Genomic DNA, 17,637 nt, shown 5'->3' on the forward strand with positions numbered 1-17,637 from the left:
CTGACCCCCACCTCGCTACTCCTTTCAGGTAGTTGTAGAGAGTGATACGGTCTCCCCTCAGCCTCCTCTTCTCCAGACTAAACAACCCCGGGTCCCTCAGCCGCTCCTCATAAGACTTGTTCTCTAGACCCTTCACCAACTTCGTTGCCCTTCTTTGGACACGCTCCAGCACCTCAATGTCCTTCTTGTGGTGAGGGACCCAAAACTGAACACAGTACTCAAGGTGCAGCCTCACCAGTGTCGAGTACTGGGGCACGATCACCTCCCTGCTCCTGCTGGTCACACTATTCCTGATAGAAGCCAGGATACCATTGGCCTTCTTGGCCACCTGAGCACACCGCTGGCTCATGTTCAGCCGGCTGTCAGCCAGCACCCCCAGGTCCTTTTCCTCCAGGCAGCTCTCCAGCCACTCCTCCCCAAGCCTGTAGCGTTGCATGGGGCTGTTGTGACCCAAGTGCAGGACCCGGCGCTTAGCCTTGTTGAATCTCATACCGTTGGCTCTGGCCCAATGATCTACCCTGTCCAGGTCCCTCTGTAAGGCCTTCCTGCCCTCCAGAAGATTGACACTTCCACCCAGCTTGGTGTCATCTGCAAACTTACTGAGGGTGCACTCAATCCCCTCATCCAGATCATCAATGAAGATATTGAACAGGACCAGCCCCAACACTGAGCCCTGGGGAGCACCACTCGTGACCGGCCACCAACTGGATTTGACTCCATTCACCACCACTCTCTGGGCTCAGCCGTCCAGCCAGTTTTTAACCCAGTGCGGAGTGCACTTGTCCAAGCCGTGAGCAGCCAGCTTCTCCAGGAGAATGCTGTGGGAGACAGTGCCAAAGGCCTTACTAAAGTCCAAGCAGACAACGTTCACAGCCTTCCCCTCATCCACTGAGGGCGTCACCTTATTGTAGAAGGAGACCAGGTTAGTGAAGCAGGACCTCCCTTTCTTAAACCCATGCTGGCTGAGCCTGATCCCCTGGTTGTCCTGCACGTGCTGCGTAATGGCATTCAAGATGATCTGCTCCATGGGCTTTCCCAGCACCAAGGTCAGGCTGAGAGGCCTGTAGTTTCCCTGATCCTCCTTCCGACCCTTCTTGTAGAGGGGCATCACATTTGCTAGTTTCCAGTCATCTGGGACCTCCCTGGTTGATCAGGACATGCAGCCATGTCAAAGACCCCAGCAAAACCAAATTGTTTTGAAAAGGAGGACATACATGTCAAAGGACACAAATCTCCGGGGAAATAGACTGCTTACAAAATTATTTGGTTTTAGCTATTCTCTGATCTTTTAAGTTTACTCTACAAAGATTACAAAATTTCATTCCAGTGCTTCTATAAAAGGTTAATTTTAAAGAACAGTAGCTGAACCCTGACAAACCATTAAAACATCACATTGTTTTAATTTACAGATGTAATAAAATCAAGAGTGGTAGACAGCTTGTTAAGGAGGATGCATATCATGGGAATATTAAGCTGACTGAGGTGTTTCCCAGAGAACCTACTCCAAACTCCAATTTTGAGTACTTATTAGAGCAAATGTTAAGTTAAGGCAAACCAAGCTTCATTCTTAATTGATCTAGACAGAACCCAGTCCTACCTAGAAGTTTACGTCCCCACTTTCGACACTAGATTGCAGAGCCCGTACGTAAAATAAGAAATTGATTAACTCTGTGTCTTCTAGAAAGGTTGCATTTTGCAATTTTATACATTTTTTAATTGATTACTCTGAACAGTGTTCATAGAGACTATTTAAGTTATTTGTAATGCATTAAATAGCTTTTCTGTTATATGTGGGCAAAGATTTGTGTTCTGTGGCTGCCACAGTCATTAGTGAGGGAAAGAATAAAGAAAAGGAGAGATATGGAGTCAAGAGTGAAAACTGTTACTCCTGGAGCAAGCTGTCTGAATGTATCAAGTATTATCTTCCTTCAAATGATGACACAGATGCCACATCGGTCATTGGATCCTTCAGACGCTGTTTCTCCTGCCAGTCTGTATGACTTTGAGTATGTTGGAAAGGTCAAAACTTTTCTCAATCAGTTCCATTAGGTCCTTGTCTTTCTCCACACCATTGATAAATTCTTCTAAAGTCAGTTCCCCTAAAAGAAAAACAGATACTCCTTAGGGATGAGGAACCCAGCAGTCATTCTCAGCCCACCACAAGGCCATTCATGCCAGATTGAATCCCTCAGGAAGGTTCCCCATTCTCTGCTCATAGGCAAATGCAGGCAGAATATATTCTAATATTTTCCCACTTTGCGCCAGATCCTAGAACTCAGACTTGCCTTTTTTTCCTGTTAAAATTGATCAGGCACACCTTTCACAGAAGTCTAAGACAACTATAAATGCTCAGTATCTATGGTTACAGGAATGTGTAAAAAAGGGTGCTAATGAAGCTTGTATCAAGGGTGAATTTAGATGTATGGTCCGATTCTCACTGAGCTAGCTGGGATTTATCTTATAGCTGGTTTTAACAGAGATTAGGGTATGATTTGCTGAGGATTACCAGGCATACTCCCTGTGTTGACTACTAGGATTATTTAGAGCCATGATAAGATGTAGTAAAGAAATTGGTTAAGTGGTTTGATTAGATAAATTCTTCCAAACAACCGAAATGGTCATTTAGAGCATGATTTTTTGGGCTCATGTCAAAATCAGGTAATACCTTGGAAGCTGCAAGACAACTATAAAATCTCTTTTACTGAGAAGCAGGAATATTGTTTAGAATTCTTCCTTTTTTCCTGCTCTCTTCCCTGTCAGCAAAGGCAAAGGCCAGTCCTAGGCGTGTGTCTGCTCATAGGGTACACAGGAGAGTACACAATTCTATGGTTAGAAGTTATTCCGGTGATACTGTTTTTCTCTGAAAGGGGAACCAGGGCTTGGTTTAATAGGAAGAGCTTGATTCTTTCCTCTGAAAACGGTTTAAAGTTTCTTGTTAAAATCACAACAGTGAATGATTTCTCACTGAAATGAGAAGTTGCAAGAGGCCAGGCAAAAAGGAAGATAGCTGGGTGACTTAGGGCCCAGGGGTGCAGGGGAGCAGCAATTCAAGTTGCATGCACTTCTCGTGAATGCTTAGCTAGATGACTTTTGGCTATTTTTGGAGTTACGTACTCCCCTGAAGTTTTTTTGTGTTTCGGTTTTTATTAATGGGAACATTGGAAACTTCATCTGATGTGAAAAAGGAAAATGACCAGCATTTTGAAAAATGTGAAAACCACTTTCTACCCGTGGGCAGTAAAGGCTGCTTCCTCTTTAGTCACATGGGTCCTGACTGCATGGGTGAGCAGGCTCATGTATACACTATTAAAATGGAAAGACGTCATTTGACAGAAGTCCTGGCTCTTAAGCTTCAGTGAGAGGAGTATGACCCTCTCCAGGGGCTGGCGTGCTGTGTCCTGAGGATGCTGACACTTCCTCTTTCAATCCCAGTGCCTAATATAATCATGCTGGGAGCAGAGACAGAACAAGCCATCTCCATATGCTTGTCTGTGTCCTGCTTTGCTACCCAGCCACTCGCTTCCTACAATCTCTCCTCCTATCCCAGGCACTCCACTTAATGTCCATCTCCTTCCCTCTGAATTGCCTTTGAGGGCTTTGTTTGGATGGGTTTCCTGGACTCATCAGATGGAAATGCTGCATCATTTTCCTGCTGATGCAGGTCAACTGGTCTTGAATTCCCTCCTCTTGATCCCAGGCTATATATTTCAAAGTACCAATACCGGAGTGCAAGCATACAAAAACCACTGCAGGTAACACTGAGATGTGGTTACACTGGCATGCCCAGACTCACTATGACTGTGACAGGTCTCAGATTTCCTTGAGCTAATGAAAAGAAATTGCAGAACCATCAGGAGATATGTTTTAAGAATTGCTCCCTACAACCATGGGACTATTTCTTGTATTTTAATGTGAGGAAGGACATTGCAACTTATTTGTCTATTTGCCCCCTTTTTTATAAGAAGCTACAAGGAGGTAGCATAGTTTAAGCTAAACTTCGTAAAATTTGTCCCGTTCCTCAGGTGGAGGTAGTCCTACTGCTCTGCAGCTATTTAAGAAAAATAACTAACTATGGAAAGCAGTTTGAAATGGGAGTTAATGGGAGTGAAGATAATTCTGAATAATTCATGTTCTGGTATTTCAGCACTAAAACATAAAACACAAAATGTGTTTTTTCAGCTGATGGTCTAGCTCAGCTACAGTTATTACTAGCAGTAAACATATGGTCAAAGCAGGGGCCAAAGTATGACTAATCATAGAATTTGGGTTAGATTCTAGAATATGACTATATGTAATTTGGGGTTCTTTGGTATTTTGCCTTCACTCAAAAGATGGGCCAAGCAGGTGGGGAAAAATCCTCTATGAGTTATTCACATGCATCACTAGATCACTGTTTATACTCTGATTATATATTGCAAACAGATTTTTTAAAAGTAACCTTAACACATCAAATAAAACCAGAAAAAAAGGAAAAAAAAAGCCCGAAATTCCTGGCTGGGATCTGATTTTGCTCTCTGATGCTTTCCAAATGTTCCTATTTTTTCAATGATTGCAGTAATTGATGTAAAATGATTTGCCAGTGGAAGGAGGATCTTCATGATTAGAAGTATGAGGGGGGACATTTCCATGGGCAGGTTTTCTACTAGAAGCAGCTCTGAAGCAGTGAATTAAAATTTTAGTTTCCAAATACAAGTCTGATTGGCTTAATCTAGCTATCCTGAGAAGAAACAGTAGCATGTGTCGTAGTGTGTGTTAACGATCAGCCTTCAAGGGACATCCAGTATGCTGTCCAATCTTCAGAACATGCTAGAGCCTGTGCAATCATGCATCTTAATTGGTTTTCTTATCCACTTTAGATAGATTAAGCCAACACAAATATACTAAAAAAAAACCTGAATCACACTTTCAGTTTGCTGTGCAACCAGAGTACTGACATTTTGAATGAACAGTGCTTTAGTGTTTTAGCCCCTACTGCATGTAATTCCTATGTGAGCTTAATAAACCCAGTTGATTTACACTTTACTATGAAGCTGAAGTAATACAGATAAAGAAGAACAGATTCAGGCTTTCAGTTTGTCTAAAACAGTCAGTTCTTCAGGACTGTGTTCCACTCCCCTCTTGATCCTGTACTTCCTTAAGGGGGAAAATCCCTGCCAATGCCAAGAAAGCCTAGATTCTTACCGTCATTGTTCAGATCTATCTTCTGAAAAATCACGTTTGTGAACTCTTCAGCAGACATGTTGGTGTGGCCATTAATAGCCTGGATAGCCTGAAGGAAGAAATGCAGAAAGTTCTTTCAGACTTTTTTCCATTGAGTTGTGAAAACAATACACTGGCAACGCAGTAATTGCAATGCAGCTCTTTAGTTCACCAACCCTTTCAAAAATCGCTAAATAAATAGCTATTTCAAGTAAATCTTCAGTAATGAGGACTGGAAATTTAATTAACATAACACAGCCTGAAGATTACAGTTCAATTTACATATCTCTGAAGGTCTTCTGAAACCATGTAACACCTCTGCTCTGCAATACGCTTTAGATTCCACACCAACATTTTTATCTTGCCCTAGAGAGTTCTGTGTCTTTGGAAAGTGCCCTATTGTCTGTGTGATTTAAATATTGTATTATTTTTCACAGCTGAAAGCACATGAGGAGAAAGCCTAAGTCATTTTTCTGTTAAGACATGTTTAACTTAGTAATCACAAATAAAATCAGACCAGCAGTCCTGGAAGTTGGCAGAATTTATCTTCCAAAGAAATTAAGAAAACCAGAAGTCTCCCCTCTGCTTTTTCTGTGGCAAAGCGACATGCTATTTGGAGTAAAGGTACACATGAATAGTTTTGCAAAATTGTATCCCACTCACTGAGACAGTAATTTTTGTGTTATGGTGATTGTTCAGGTTAATAAAATAGGAGCCTCTATGTTAATAGCCAGTGGTCCAGAAGCAACAAGCATATGTTTACAGAGTTGGACTCAAACTCAGTATCACAATTAGTAAGTGACTGGGAAAATACATACATATATAAGTATAAACACACATGCAGATATGTTCATAATGGGCATACTATAGAATTTGTTTTTCTACACCTGAAGTATCTTGAGATGAACTATGTTGTGTAAGATAATATTTATCATATTTCAATACATTTATTTTTATGTTATTATTAATAATATATTTAAATATATTAAAATAAAACTCATTATATTTAAATAAAACATAAGTTAAACCTACTCAGCACAGATGTGGATTCTTGACCATCACTGTCTTTATCTTACTTTGCACAAATGAGTTAAGAATGTCAGGAAGAGTTCTACAAAAATAGGTACATAAAGTTGTTTGTGTTACTAACTCATACTTTAGGTACTTTTGCTGTTTTATATGTCTGACCCTGATGCAGTCTTCAGAAGGTTATGCCTCTGCCACAGTTAAATATGTTGTAGTGCTAAGAGTAAAGCAGTGGCTCCTGAAGTACTTGAACCACTGACTACCACAGAATCACCTTAAATAATAAAAGAAAATAACTGGGCTGTTAAAAGGCACTGAGAGGGTGCATGGTTGTCTGGAAGAAATTTTGATCTTTGATAATGATCTGCTGGTCCAAAGTTTGTATAGCTGTAGGGACAGGTGAATTTTTAATAGACTGAGTTCTGTGATTTCGGTTAATGTCTCAGGTATGACATTTTTTTTTGGACAAGCCCTTGTTTACTGATGCTTAGTATAAGCAGGGCTCTTAATGGCTGTGGGCCTGTATTTTTATTTTTGTTTGGAGCCCACTGATTTTCTCTAGTCTTGGTCAAATAACTTAAGCAGGTTTAAGTTAAAATTTTCGTACTCCAAAAAAGAAGAAAACACACAGAAGTTTCAGCTGGTTTTAAAACAAGGTAAGTTGAAAAATAAATCTTCTTTACATTAAAAGGCTTTTAATTCTCTTTTTGGATAAAGCCCAAGACAAAACACAGTTGCCTCATTGCCTCTGGGTGAAAAATTATGGAGAATATCTGCAAAAGGAAGATGTAATTAGTCTTGAACGAGGAGAAATCTGGGAGATGCAGCCTCTTCTACCTTTAGAAAGCTGCTCTTTGGAAGGTGATGCATCAACTTTATTTGTTTGACCCCATGGCTCCACCTGGCTCCAGTTCTTTTTAACTTGGGTAGCAGCTTTTGAAAGTCTCTTAACAGTTACTAGTCAGACACCAGCAGTAACACAGAATCCAGGCAAAGTATGTGCCTTGTTTATTATGACATTAAATCCCTATTTAGATTTTATGTTCCCTGCAGCAAAACCTTGATCTGTAACAAGTCCCGTACATTTAGGGAGCAGTATTAAATTAAGTCATTCATATCTGCAAGGAACCCTATCATACCTTTTGGATGAAAGCAGCCACTGAAGTGTAAAATATTATTTCACTAGAGTAGGTTGAAAGATACAGAAATAATTTTAAAGAATTACACTGCTTTGGTTTTATGGGTTTGAAATGGACCTGTTTTCTGCAAAATTTTCTACAATATTTGTATCCAAATGTCACCGCATGGTTTAACGATAAAATTAAATTTCCCCAATTCAAAATAAGGGTAATGGCATTTGTAGTAAACAAATCTAAAAGCCTTTCGAAAAATTTAAGTAGTGGAATACTTTGATGACACCTATATTGTTTCTTGCAGCAAGTTCAGTTTGAGATGCCAGTTTTCCAAATTAGACTGGCACATACACTTGTAATCAGCTGTTTTATTCATTATGCTGCTTCAGTTCTACCTTGCCTTATAGTATAGTTTATCACAATAATTCCTCTGCTGTTTCTACAGTTTTTCACTTTCAGTAAAGCATTATATTTGTAGAACTATGGCTTAAAGTAAAATACTGCTTAGATATGTTTACTTCAATAAGCAAGAAACTAATGGAAGGAGTGTCACTTGCCAGAACAATTCTGGTCTTAAAACTGTAAAACATCAGGTAAAGTAGAGACAATCCATTTACAACGCATGATGAAACCACTGTTTCAGGGGCAATGTACTATGTCAAATGCTCTTGCTATTGGTCATAACTTGCTTACCGTGAATATGCTTAATAGTTCTTTTTTGTCAATACATCCGTTTCCATCAGCATCGTATAGCTTAAAATACCATTTCAATTTCTGGTCAATTTTCCCTCGTATAACCAAATTTATTGCAGCTATGAACTCCAAGAAGTCTATAAATCCATCCTAAGAGAAAGAGGAAAAAAAAAAACAATTTAACAACATTGGTTTTCTGTTCATTCTGGCAATTTCACAGAAACAGGTCATCGAATTAGCTGTAATACACACTGATTTATAAAGTACCTTAACGTAGAAATCTCCTGTGCTGTTTAAAAAGGATGCGCTCACCTGGAAGCAGTATAGGAAGGGCCATTAGCACAGAGAGTTTTGTACTTCCCTGGAAGCTGGGTGCAGTAGGGGTGGGGGCAAATCTGTCCTGAGCAATTGTTATTGATATTTTTTGAGGAGAAGAGAAACAGTTTTGTGGTAGACTACCACATGTGGAAAGGGGAGGCTGGGATATCTGGTTTGGTACTAATGAGACGTCTCCAGTGGAGTTGCTTATATTCATATGGGTACTGCAGAACTATGGATGATTTCCAGTGCAACAGACCTGCTCCAGGTGTTACTCATCTGAGAGATCATGTAGTAAGTGTTGTACATGGTAACCAATAATCTGGCACGAACTCCAGGTACTGTGCTTTTTCCATATAAACATCAGGTCTCTTTGATGAATACATTTTGCGTGCCTTCAAATCATAAACTAGTTTCTAAATAGTGTGGATGGGGGGATATTCATAGGGAAAGAGCATTTCAGATCTATTTAATTCCATGTTTTCTGCTTACTTCTCTGAAGCTAGTGATGGAAACCTGTCAAGGACAGGCCTCCATGGTCAGGTAGTCTAAGCTACTGTGACAGTTCCTCTGTTTCTGTAAAAATGTGGTGAGGATGGAAGAAACAGTTGCTGACTTTGGACAGTACTTGCTCCAACTGTTTCTCATGTGCATATATAAAGAATTAACAGCTGGTAAATTTAACCTTGCAATCTTCATATTGATCAGAATCCAATCGCTTGGAAAACCTTGGAAAAACTGTCATCAGTTTCAGATGGCCTGTGATTGAGAAGAGAAGGTTGGACGAGTATCTCATAGGTTTTAGCATGCTACTTATTGTTATACACCAACACATGTCTTGCCAGTTGAGGTTTTGCAACCAGCAGGCATTAATCGGCCCTCGAGACTGTACCAGACTAAAGTAAAAAAAGTCCTGTAAAGGTGCAGTGCGACTCATTGCTATACTTGTAGTGCGTGCAGATTTCTGTGTTAGGCTGTTTGACAGAGGGGCACTTAAAAGAGGTAAATCTGGTGTGTCAAACACACTGGATTCAATGTACATGCAGATATGGGCTGTGCATAACTTGTGAAGACTGACTGCTGCTTCACAAACTCTTTGTGCAGGTTCTGCTGTGGTTGCTGGATTTACTGTAATTGCAGTCACAGCAAACTCAGCAAAGGCAGAGACATCATTCAACAACTGTTTGGGATTAAATGAAATTTGGCAGTAACTGCATGTAGTTTTCAAACAAGATTGGACCCAGTATTAAAAGCAGATGCTTTACCAAAAAATGACATATTGTGTACCACAAACTTTATGCTTCTTTTTGGCACACCAGCTTGAACTTCAATTTTGCAAGTGTTATTTCAAGAAGGATCTCATTGAGTATTTTACTGGAGGGCAAGGTTTATTTTGCTGATTACATTTCCATCATCTGTTTTGATAGCTCTATTAAGAATGTGGTTAGATGCATTTCACATAGCTGCTTTCTTATTGCATTTCATACTACTGATTGAAACTACAGATTAATTTTAGGCTTGCTGGATGTCCATGACGAGATTAATTTTCTTCTTTCTCCCGTACATTTCACTTTGGATTTTGGAAAACAGCATTTTGTTTGCCTTCATCCTACGTCCTGGTGTCACTGTTATTACTCTGACAAAATATCAGAAGTTTGGAAAATGTAATAATCAGCTTAATGTGTTCAAGTATGTAATTATGATCTGGTGCATCATCTGGCCTGCACCAAGCAGGGAGGGACTGAAGGCCAAGGTCAAAAAACCCCACCTCTGAAAAAAAACTGAGAGAAATTGTAGTTGCTGGTAAAGGCCCAGCCACATTCTGTAGAAATGCAAAGACCATTGGTGACATGTTAATCTCAGCAGCCGGTGCACCAGAAATAGGAATACTGAGAAGGCAGTTTACCTGCATGTTCTAGAACCAGGATTGATGAGAAATGTGCTGGTTTTCCTTTCTAGACCAACAAACATACATTGTAGGTAGAAAAGCAAACTTTTATGTGATGCAGAAGGCTATGGCCATCTTGTTACACATATCCAGAGCTTTCTCAGATAAAGAGAAATACTATGCTTTTTACAGTGGCATCCAACAGCCTCAGAATAGTACATTAAATAATAAAAAAAATCATAACAGTAATCTATGATGATCATCCTGTGTTTCTGTGAGTACAGCAAATAATACAATAAATGTGTTGTTATGATGTTATTAAAATAATACTGCCATGCTGATTTACCCATCTGCTGCTCCATAACCATTCACCATACAAGTATCTAGGTAGGTCCTTACATGTCTGTGGGCTCTGTAAAACTTCACTCTGTGCAGCGCACACAGTAAAGTGTCTGTTGCTCATTAGGAAGTCAGTAATTCACAAGCAAAGGGCTACTAAAAAACTAATAAAGTAAATAATAATAAAATAAAATTAAAAATAAACCCAACAACTTAATAAGCCGAGCTGATTACCAGTGGTGGAAGATATAAATAATTTACTTCTGGTACTTTACTCTGCTATTCCAAAGGGCAAATTTCCAATATTTTTATTAAATGGCGTTAACGCTGGTGAAACCTGCTTATTTGACAGCTTAGGACACGGGACAGGTTTGGGTGATGGATGCATTTTGTGTGTGTGAAGGCTTATTTTCTGTGTCTATATGGTGCTGGCCATGCCTTCCTCAGCTGCAGCACAATTACACTGGGTTACCATGGGCGTCTGGACGGGCGGTGAAGTTCTGCTCCCTTTCCTGCCTGTACACACAGAGCCAGCTGGGGTAAGCTCACAGCGTACCTCCTCTGGGTTTGGTGTAGAATAGCGGGGGCAGAAATCTTCTAACGCAGTTCTGAGGAGTGGGCTCGAGGGACACCAGAAAGATGGGTTCAAAACTTCTTTTACATGCCCCAGAGTCTTCTGGACTTTCTGCTTAGCATAGTAGACGTAATAAAAATAGATATTTTTATTTTAGTCTCTTCATGGCTTGACCAGATAAACTCAAATCTCAGGGATGCATTATGGTTGCGCGTGTGCTTGTGCCCTTTGATGCTGTGGTTTTGTAACTTGTTTTGCTTTCCCTGATGAGTGGTTTTTTTAAGCAGCTTGGAAGAGTTTGATTCGCAAAACAAAGACAAAAGAAGGCTCCAAAATTGGAAGGAGAATTTGCTGATGATACAAACCTGATCCTCACTGCCCTGAGGGCACCACCAGCCCTGACTGCCCCTGCCCGGGCCCTAGGCCCCATTTCAATTGTTCCTTAGTTACTGCATCTCCTGAAGAGAAAGCAATTTGATTTTATCTTTTTATGGGATGTTTTTCCTTCAGAATGTCAGTTTACGTGCAGTTGCTGGAGGACAGGGATGTTCGTCCTGTGAGGGCAAAGTCAGGCAGTGAGGCGTTACACAACAGCAGTTAATACCCCAGCCCTTCACAGGTCTTTAAAAGCGCTCACAGCCTCAAACTATTTGAATACAGATTAAAAATAAGTGACTCATCAGCTGTGGATACACAGCTGATTTTAAACGGCACAGTCATTCAAGGTTGTGCCAAAACGATCGGAACTGTTTTGGCTGCCTAGCTCTTACCTGAACGTGATTTCCTACCCAAGTTGATGCGGTGCTACTGGGATAGTGAGCCAGCCATCTCCCACAGCACACCACGGCTATGTATGTGGGAAGAGCAGATTTCTGTCCCCGCAAAACCCTATGATGAGTGAACTCATCATCTTACTTGGAGTACCGAAGACTCTACTAAGAGTCTATACACAATAAGCAGTGTCTTGTTTTCGAATTTGCTCCTGAAAAATCTCTAAACTCAACCCAACACCAGGAGAATAGCTCAACAGGCTTTATCAGGATTAACAAGTGGGCAATTATAGACAGTCTAGGTATTTCAAACCTAGGGCTTAGGACATTAAGACACCCTCCCTCCCCACCCCGTCTTTCAGAATCCTACTTAAACCTCATAAGGCAGAGGGAGGAGGCGTAGGTCAAACAGCAGATTACAACAGCTAAGAATAACTGTGAAATTTATAGCTAATCCTATCAGCTTCTCCCTTTCTCCATAGACCCTGTTTCAAATATAATGCTGCTTTCTCTGCCCTCAGAAACCTAAAGGAGGATTCATTTCACTCCATTTCATCTTCCCCCATTTCCTTGCTTTCTTTTTGCTTCTGAAGACTTTCAGCTGTTCCTTAAAGGTTGAATATTATTGAAGAAATACAGAGCTACTTGTGACTCTATTACTTTGACATGTCTCTAAGTTCTGATACTGGAGTTTGGAGCTTGGAGAGAGCTGCAGATCCCCTATGGGCTGTGGCCAGAATCACCAGTTTCCTAAGTAAACAAAGCTGGCATTTGTCATGGCCTGAGGAGAGCCTCTCTGCAAGCAAAGGCTATTAGATAAGGATGAAGAGCGAAGCAGGGAATTAGGAGCAGCAGATCATTAAGTGGTTTTGTAATAGTTGCATACCCACTGTTACATAAAGAGATGAGGCTTTATTGACCAGACTGTTACACGGGGTTCTGCTTTGCCCAGACAAAAAGGATATGTGAGATTTGGGGAATTAGAAAATACCAGGACCTTTGGTCAGAGGAATTGGAAATGCAGAGCCAGCTACGTCTCCTGGCTCCCAGGCTTGTAGGCTACTCTGGTAAGACCTGGTGAAATGCAAAATGCTAAGATGACAATGTTATTTCTTTAAAATTAACAGATACCTCCCAGCTCCCTGCCATCACTCACAATTTAATTTCAAGATTACTGGAGCAGCAGGGAGACAGGGAAATCACCAAGGCACTGGGCTGGGTCCTGCACTCAGCCTGCAGCATGGCACAGCACTGTACTGAAGGAAAGCATGTGCTCAGGGACCTCACCCTCTGCTATCTGGGGTGGTGGGGTTCAGCTTTCTGCACTCCTAATTTTGAGCCTCTTTGCCCATGCTTTTAGGAGCATCTTATCTCAAAACAAAGCAGTAGTCGAGAGAGAAGACTAAGAAGGGCAGCCATGACCACATAATGCATTTTTCAGCAAATTTCTTGCTGAGATTTCAAGCAAATTTTTCTTGTTTGAAAAACCCAAGAATGCAGCAGAACAAACACCCAGGAAAAGCACTTTGAAGACATATATGCCTTCTAGTGGCAAAGATGCTCTTTTTGGCAGATAATCTCAGGTGCTCCTCGATAATGTTTTTAGGAATTAATGTCTCAAGGGATATATGCAAGAAGGCTCCTAAAAGTTAATCACATATACTATCGTTCCCTAAACTACTTGGTGTTAAAAGATAAAGGACCTCAGGGAAGGAAAAAAGTTAATAATCTCTACCTTCTTTTCCTAGCAGGCATTTTTTATTTCTGTAAAAATGGGAAATTATAGATCACGTTTTGTCCCAAGAAAGCAGTTACCAATTTATTGTCATTACATGAGTTTGTTGCCAAGTTAGTTAAAACAGATCATCCAATTTCTGCTGCATTTTTTTCTGCAATTATTATATCCGGAGTGTGGTTCATCAGCATCATTGTCACCAACAAATGTGTGAAACATGATTGCATAGTTTTGGATGTTTCAAAGCAACACTTAAATGGTAAAGGGGAAAAGAAGAAAATATAAACCTGGAGTAGCCTCTGACTGCTCTATTCATAATTAATAAGGAAAAAAAATAGAAAAAAAAAGACAGTTGCACTTTTAAAAAATGCTTAAAATTTCTTTAAATAAAAGAAGCAGATTCCTGAACTGTTTCTCATTAAAATTACCTTCCCCTTTGTCTACATCATAATTTAACAAGTAGTATTTAAAAGTAATTATGATTAATAGTACAAAGCTAATCTTCATTGCCTATTCATGTAATGTGACAAAATTACAGTGTTAGCTGTTAATGGTAGTAATATGCTCCAAGCACTTTTTAAGCTCAGTGAAAGCTGCAGAGTACATAATTTGTTTACACTTAAACGAAATTTTCAAAGAAGCCCTACACATGTCGTTAGAAAAGTGTAATTGCTTCAGTTTGATGTGTAGTATTGGTCACTGACTAACTGCAGGGGAAACAACTCTAAACCCTTTTTTTCATTTCTTTTGTTCTAAAAACAGTCAGGGAGTGTAGGAACTAAGGTAGCACAACTCAATGGGAGACTTTGTAGACTATGAAGATTATTTTTAAATAAAATTGTACTTCATCATTCTTTCATATTCCTCCCTTTCTATCGTGACTCATATTGAGTTTTGCTACATTTGATTCTGCAGGACATTCAGTAAAAACGTATGTGGTACAAATTTAATCCATGTTAAAGAAAAAATCAAGGCAAAAACATTAAGACAAAGGATCACTTGACCAAACCTCTAGAGTGCTTAATTTTTATTGTCAGTACATTTTGCCATTGATTTCTCTGTTTCCAATGCAGTGATTAATTTTCTCTAGGTCTCGTGTAACGTAGTTGGCATTACAGCGTCATACAGGACCTACAGGCTGTGGATCTCAGGTGCGGGGTCCTAGTGTGGAAGGGGACTCCTGACAGCCAGGTGTCAAAGCGTTGGTGGATGTAGTACATCTGACCTCGCACCATGCACAAACCGTGTCTTTGGTCTGGACATGCTCTACGGGGTGATGGACCTACTGTCCACATGCAGCAGATCTCTACTGTAAACACAGTGAGCCTGAGCCTGGACACGCTGTGCACAGAGGGCAAGGAAGAGGCTATTTAACGAGGTGGGTACACTCCACGGTGTGCACTGTGAGCACCACTGACCCACTGCATAGCTTAATCCAATCCCCCAAAGCATCCAGATTGTGATACAAGGAAAATTCACCTGGGCTATTACTTAATACCACTTGCCTACATATTTTGAAATTTTGTTTTTAAAGAGAAAATTTCTTGGACATTCAGGTTACCCTGCTGAATTCTGCAATGCTGTAATAGAAATCCGAGACAGGCTTCACTTTAATATCCCATATAAAGAATCAGCCTTCCATGTTTGATGCTGTGCCACTGCTGGGGAAGTACCTCTGGTCTTAAACTTTTAGATCATAACTCATACCATCAAATCCTATAGTCAAGAATTCAACTGTACTGACATTAAGCAAGTGATGATTTTAATGATAAAGTTAACGTAGGCATTTAGCTGGTAATGACACATTATTATAGCATAAGTTAGTACTATCACAGCTGTAAATCCTGTGCCAAGCCACTAGAAAACAAAATTAATATTGTGAAATTGCACAAATAATTGTGGGAAGTCCTTACGAAGTAATAGATTCCTTTTTGGAATCAATATATAAAATTGGATGTAAAAAAATTCTGGAGGTAGTTAAGAAGTAGAACAAAGACATTCTTTACAACAGTCTATAAATAAATAGAGTTCTACTTCGTGGAGCCAGGTGAAATATTCATAGAACATAGCTTCTATTCCATGGAATTTTTAATAAGGGTACAGTACCTTTCAAAGGCACATAAGCATGCTGACAAAAGTGATATGACTACACTGCTTTGAACGTAGCAAAGCATAATTTAACCTCCTCTGTATTTACAGTAATCAGGCTAGTTACGTTACATTTGAGATAATTTTATGCAACATTACTCCAGATTAAGGAGACTCAAATGATTTGGCTTGTTGTTTTTTTTGGATTGTGTCTGAAACGAATGGGAAAAGGATTTATACATGTACATGTCAACTGTAAAAAGCCCAAATATTTCAGGTAATAACAGCTTTAGATTTTTGTTACTTCTGACAGAAGAATCTTTCTGGCTAAGAGATTTCTTCATTCTTATTTTCTTCTAGTCCTTGGTTTAGAAGCTGATTAATTTTTTTTTGACACACAGGCTTTTATTGCTGACTCTACAATGTGATAGCTATGACTGTCATGAAAAGAAATAAATTTTCTAAGCATTTTTTTGTTGTGGAGACTAATTAAGAGGTGATTGTGAAAGTGAAAGAGGGTTCAAAACCAGAAAAAGCAAGAGTTAGACTTCTCTGGGCAAAGTGGTAGTGCTGTCCACACATGCTGGGCCAGCACAAGAACCACAGAAAAGGAATCGCATAAAATGTAGCATGTCTTGCCAACCACAATACCAGCTTATATGGCTCTTGGCCCCATAGTGCAGTGTGTAATGCAGATGCTGTTGCTGCAGCCTTACTGCCTTGGATAAGCTGGATGGTTAGAGTAAGCTAAGAAAAGTGTACTTGTCCAGAGACTCATTTCAGCCTGAAGACATCCCTAAAATTGTATGTGCAGCTGAACTTATGTTTGCACAACTATTTGAAGACTCAGGATACAAAAGAGGAGAAAGTTGTTCAGGAAAGACTGGGAAAATATTTCTATAACTATCACCCTGCTTTGGATAACTATTAACTATTGCACCCAGTTCTGTTGTGTCAACTTTGGTAATGCCTGCAAACATTTAAGGATGCAGCAAACAGTCTAGGCAGTTCTTTAGGCAGCTATTCCTGGTCCTGAGGACACATCAGAACAAGACAGGAAAGGAAGCTCAACTGAAGATTAAATTTTCCAGCAAAGACGACTTTGCAAAGATGCCCTGAGCCATTATAATTAACCCCAAGGTGGAAGCACAATACTTAGGTTCCAGGTAGTTTGAAGTACTGCTCACTAGCAGTCATTTTATTTTATCTTTTAAGAGCTATTTATGCGGTCAATAAGAACATGTAAGGCAGCTGTCACAAAATGCTAGGTAACTGTTGCATAGTCGAGCCATGTCAGTCTTTAACAAAATAATGTCTTTACTAGAATCTGTGGCAACTAATTGCCTCATATCAATGAAAATGGTATTCCTCTGTCTCCCACAATTCTTAGGAAGGGGGAAAAAGTGGAAGGAGAAAACAACTGAAAGTCAAATGACGAATGAGTTACATTTATCATCAAAACACCTCTGAAAAATATTACATCTTTCTGTGAACATCTGCATACTTTTCTTGGAATATGAGGTGCAACCACTGCTTTCATAGAGAATTTCATGGCCAGATGATTCACATTTCCTTCTACTACAATACCTGAGAAGATTTAGTTGGCTAATCCCATTCATGTCCCTATAACCAGAAAGGATAACATCTATTTATAGCCAGAACACAGAATCAGATGTTGAAAAGTCTACCTGAAAATCTGAGCTATAAAAACACAGCAGGGTAGTGAGGAAGGAGCTAGGGTGAGGAAAAAAGGAAGGGTGGTCTGCCTGCCAACACTTGTCAGCATTGTGCAAAGAACGAGGAGTGAAGGGAGACTCTTATTCTTTGAGGAAGTAACTATTGAAGTAACTATTGAAGTAAGACATTTTTGCATT

At 39.9% G+C, this 17,637-nt stretch overlaps 1 protein-coding gene across 2 annotated transcripts in view; it reads right to left on the reverse strand.

Annotated features, from left to right (window-relative positions):
* Nucleotides 1-1,246: 1,246 nt before the first annotated feature.
* The window catches only part of GUCA1C (guanylate cyclase activator 1C), a 47,420-nt gene continuing 31,029 nt past the window's right edge, over nucleotides 1,247-17,637 (reverse strand). Inside the window, exons 2-4 of one of the 2 annotated variants that reach the window (XM_064468268.1) lie at nucleotides 8,052-8,201; nucleotides 5,182-5,269; nucleotides 1,247-2,099 (exon numbers count right to left, since the gene is read on the reverse strand). In XM_064468268.1, coding sequence (XP_064324338.1) covers nucleotides 1,969-2,099; nucleotides 5,182-5,269; nucleotides 8,052-8,201 — 369 coding nt within the window. In that variant the 3' untranslated portion in view covers nucleotides 1,247-1,968. Of the gene's footprint in view, nucleotides 2,100-5,181; nucleotides 5,270-8,051; nucleotides 8,202-17,637 lie in introns of those variants that run through there. The other variant, XR_010375586.1, reaches the window with a different exon arrangement.

This window comes from Phalacrocorax carbo, chromosome 1, assembly GCF_963921805.1.
Source record: "Phalacrocorax carbo chromosome 1, bPhaCar2.1, whole genome shotgun sequence".
Taxonomy (NCBI): Eukaryota; Metazoa; Chordata; class Aves; order Suliformes; family Phalacrocoracidae; genus Phalacrocorax; species Phalacrocorax carbo.